This window comes from Martes martes, assembly GCF_963455335.1.
Source record: "Martes martes genome assembly, chromosome: 14".
Classification (NCBI taxonomy): domain Eukaryota; kingdom Metazoa; phylum Chordata; class Mammalia; order Carnivora; family Mustelidae; genus Martes; species Martes martes.
Window position 1 is genome coordinate 41,797,328 of NC_137902.1, and position 3,603 is coordinate 41,800,930.

Consider the following 3,603-nt stretch of genomic DNA (forward strand, 5'->3'; position numbering starts at 1 on the left):
GTCCAGAGCCCTGACCCCACGTGCTCCTTCCCTCACCCCACGGTGACCTCACAGTCTTGTTGGCCAAGGTGAACCCCTTGGGTTCCTAGGCTGAGCATCTGTTTGTGAATTACCAGAATGAACTCTGCCTGCTACAAGCGGACCATCTCTGGTTCCGGCACCTAATCAGGCTGCAAGGAGTGCTATAACCTGCAGAATCCAGACTCAGGACACCCCCAGGAACAAATGGCTGGATCATGTGAATGTCAGGCTTCACAGGGCAAATGGGTGCAGAAAGAGGCTCTCTCCAGCCTCTCTGGGCTCCAGAAAGCCAGCAATGATGGAGTGCCACCAGAATGCCCTAACGATGCCAGTAATGATGCAACTGGCCCATTTAGCTGAGTGAGAGAGCCTGGCAATGGACGTGGCAGGGAGAAGCCCTAAACCAGACTAAATGGGGTTAGATCTGCCACTGAGCCTCAGTGAGCCTTTGGAGACCTCCGTGTGCACCGTGGACAGGGGCAGATGCTCAGACTCATCCACCGGAGCACTCTGCTGACACGTCAGCACCAGGGCCTTGACCTCCTTCTTGAAGTTGGTGTTGAGAAAGCCGTAGATGAAAGGGTTGACACAGGTAGAGGCCATGGCAAGCAGGTGGCACACCAAGAAGATGAGGTTGCCGTAACAGACAGGGATGGCCTCGTGGTACCAGTCCTCTAGGCTGTTGAACACATGCAGGGGCAGCCAGAGCACGGCGAAGGCCACCACCATAGCCACGAGGATCCCATTGATCCGTTTCATCTGCCATGCCCGTGAGCTGTAGGTGCCCTTGCGGAACACCTGCCTCCTCTTCCGCAGGTGCCAGTAGATGCGAAGGTAGCAGACCAGGATGAAGGCCAAGGGCATGCAGTACTGGAAGAGCAGCAGGGAGGTGGTGTAGACGATGCGGTGGTGGTGCAGCGGCCACGACTCAGTACAGACCACCTTATCTGCCAGAAACTCCACAGCCTTGGAGTGGTTCCTGTGAAAGACTTTCTCCAGGACACTGTTGACCAGGAAGGGCAGGGAGAGGAAGCCACCAATGAGCCAGATGATCACAATCCCCAGGTAGGCCTGGGGGACACTGGGCTTCCAGCCTGTTGGGTTGATAATGAGCTGATGCCTCTCCAGGGCCACAAGGACAAGCGAAAGGATGGAGACTGTCACCGACATGCACTGGATGAAGGCCGACATCTTGCAAAGGGCCTCCCCAAAGACCCAGTAGTCCATGATGGTGTATATGGCCGTAAGCGGCTGGCAGAGGAGACCCATGAGGAAGTCCGAGAAAGCCAGGTTGGCGATGAGCAAGTTGGTCACGTTGGCCTTCTCCTTCTGCCGCACGGTCACGCATATGAGGCAGAGGTTGCCCAGGACCCCCACAACAGTCTCAATGCTATAAGAGGTGACAATGAAGACCATCAGGTCTACAGAATCCTGGCAGTGGTCTGAGAAGTTGTATGGAATGCTCCTTGACCTGCTCCTGTTTTGACCCTGAGGGGATCCTGGGAGAAGTAAGGCCAGGAAGTGAGAGACATTCATGGTGCAGGTGAGAAGATTCCAGAAGGTTCAGTGACGAAGCCTACAAAGCAAACAGACAAATAGTACTCAGGGATCCTGCCTCCTGAATCTAGGGAGAGGTGGGGGCCACATAGAGGGGTTCATGGCTTCTGCCATCCCAAGGCTGCTGGTACCTGGAAGACCTGAGCCTCAGAGATATAAAGCAACTTGCCCATGGTCCCACAGCTAATCAGTCACAGGGCTCAGATGTGAACTCCGGTCTGATGCCAGAACTTGTCATACACATTCCCTCTTACTTCAGGCTTCCAGGCTGTTTTAATGATTAAAAAAAACAAAAACAAAAACAAAACAAACGAACAAAAAAAAAACCTAGGGTTTTGCATGCAGAGTATAAAGACAGAACTGCTTAGGGAATATGGGCCGAAATCCCCTTGTGATATTTTATCCAAATGGAGATGGCAGCAAATGCCACCGTCTGCTCAGGTCCTTCCACAGCGGCCCCTGCCCTGTGGGATAAAACCAAACCTCAGAGCTCGCCACCCAGTGCACCCCTCCTGGGTCTCGGGCCCTACCTGCCCTGCCAGCCTTGTTTCTCCGGCAACACACGGCAAAGTTGAAGATGGCCACAGATGCAAAGACGGGGTCATTGGCATGCCAGCTCTCTCCTCCTGCCCATCGTGCTGCACACATGCAAGGCCAAGGTTATGAGCTGCCACTGACTGTCCTGTCTATGCTCAAGTCTTCTGAACTAGCTTGCAGATCCCAAGCACACCAGCCTGGTCCATACCTCCATGCCCTGACACAGCTTGTCTCTTTTCCCTGTCTGTCTCCTCAACATGAGGGACCCTCCGCTAACACCAGATTGGAATTTTGGACTCTGGAATCTCCAGGTGGTACTGCCAATGGCAGAGACTCGGACTTAGAGAGCTACCAGATCACTCCACACACCACCGTGATTCACCTTCCTCACGGGGTCTCTAGCTGTCATTAATCCCGCGGGCCGTTCCCAGCCCTCAGGAAGCATTGCAATCCTTCCAGGAGCATGTCGAAAGTGCAGACTCGAGAGCCCCACACCAGGAGATACAGTGAAGTGAGTCTGGGATGGGGCCCAGGCACTTGTTTCTTAGCAAGTGGCCCAGAGAACTCTCATGCGCATGCTCCTTGAGTCCCATTGTGAAGTACACCATTCACAGAGGAAGACCCTATTTCAGATATTTTTTAAGTCCCACAGAATGGTCAAGCCCATTGGTGAGCATATATATGTTCTTCATGATCAAGTGACAATTTAAAAGCTGTTTTTACAGAGTATGGCCAAAATGAACCAGAGATCAGTAAAATCTGTATGTCTAATGTCCTAAATGTCACTCACCGTGCATTTGATCTGACTTATAAAGATGAGCTACATCTGGCTATTTACAAGATCAAGTCATGAATTCAACTGATACTTTACAGGCTGGTTCTTTTGGCTACTGAATCTCAGAGGCAGGAGGATTTTTCTGGCACCACAGTCTTCTGGCAGAAAGGACTGTTTGGAATAGAACCTGACAAAATGAAATACAGCAAAGCCAAATGTAAGGTCCAGTATGTTGAGTCCAAAAGCAGCCAGAGCTGCACGAAACAGAGTTGGGTGCACTGTGCTCAGAAGCAGCCAATGGGAGAGACACCCCAGGCTCTGGTGGACCATCAGCCAGAGCTGGGTCAATGGCAGGGAGGAAGGCCAGCAGCTCTAAATTAGCCAAGGACAACATGATCACAGCAGAGTTCGTGGGTGGGGAGACCTCCAAAAAATCCTCACATCTTCATTCACTCAATAAACAGGTGCCAAGACCCATGCCAGAAGACCCATGCAAAGATGACATATGGCCATGTCCCTCCCAGACCACAGAACTGCCCCCAGAAACACAGGTGAGCCTCAAGGCCATACCATGGCCAAAACCAGTATGACCACAACACCTGTGAACTGGGAGATGGGAGAGGAAGCAGGAAGATGAGAGAAGATGTGACATTGAGGCAGGGCCCCAAAGTTGAAGGAGTCAGCCATCCAGTGGACCAGATAGAGGAGGGAAT

At 52.2% G+C, this 3,603-nt stretch overlaps 1 protein-coding gene across 1 annotated transcript; it reads right to left on the reverse strand.

The window, feature by feature from the left end:
* Positions 1–429: 429 nt before the first annotated feature.
* On the reverse strand, positions 430–1,575 carry NPY4R2 (neuropeptide Y receptor Y4-2; the record flags this gene model as incomplete). The annotated part of the gene is made up of 1 exon (XM_080822706.1): positions 430–1,575. The coding sequence occupies exon 1, from the start codon at positions 1,555–1,557 to the stop codon at positions 430–432; it is 1,128 nt and encodes a 375-aa protein (XP_080678832.1). The 5' UTR covers positions 1,558–1,575.
* Between the last annotated feature and the right edge of the window lie 2,028 nt (positions 1,576–3,603).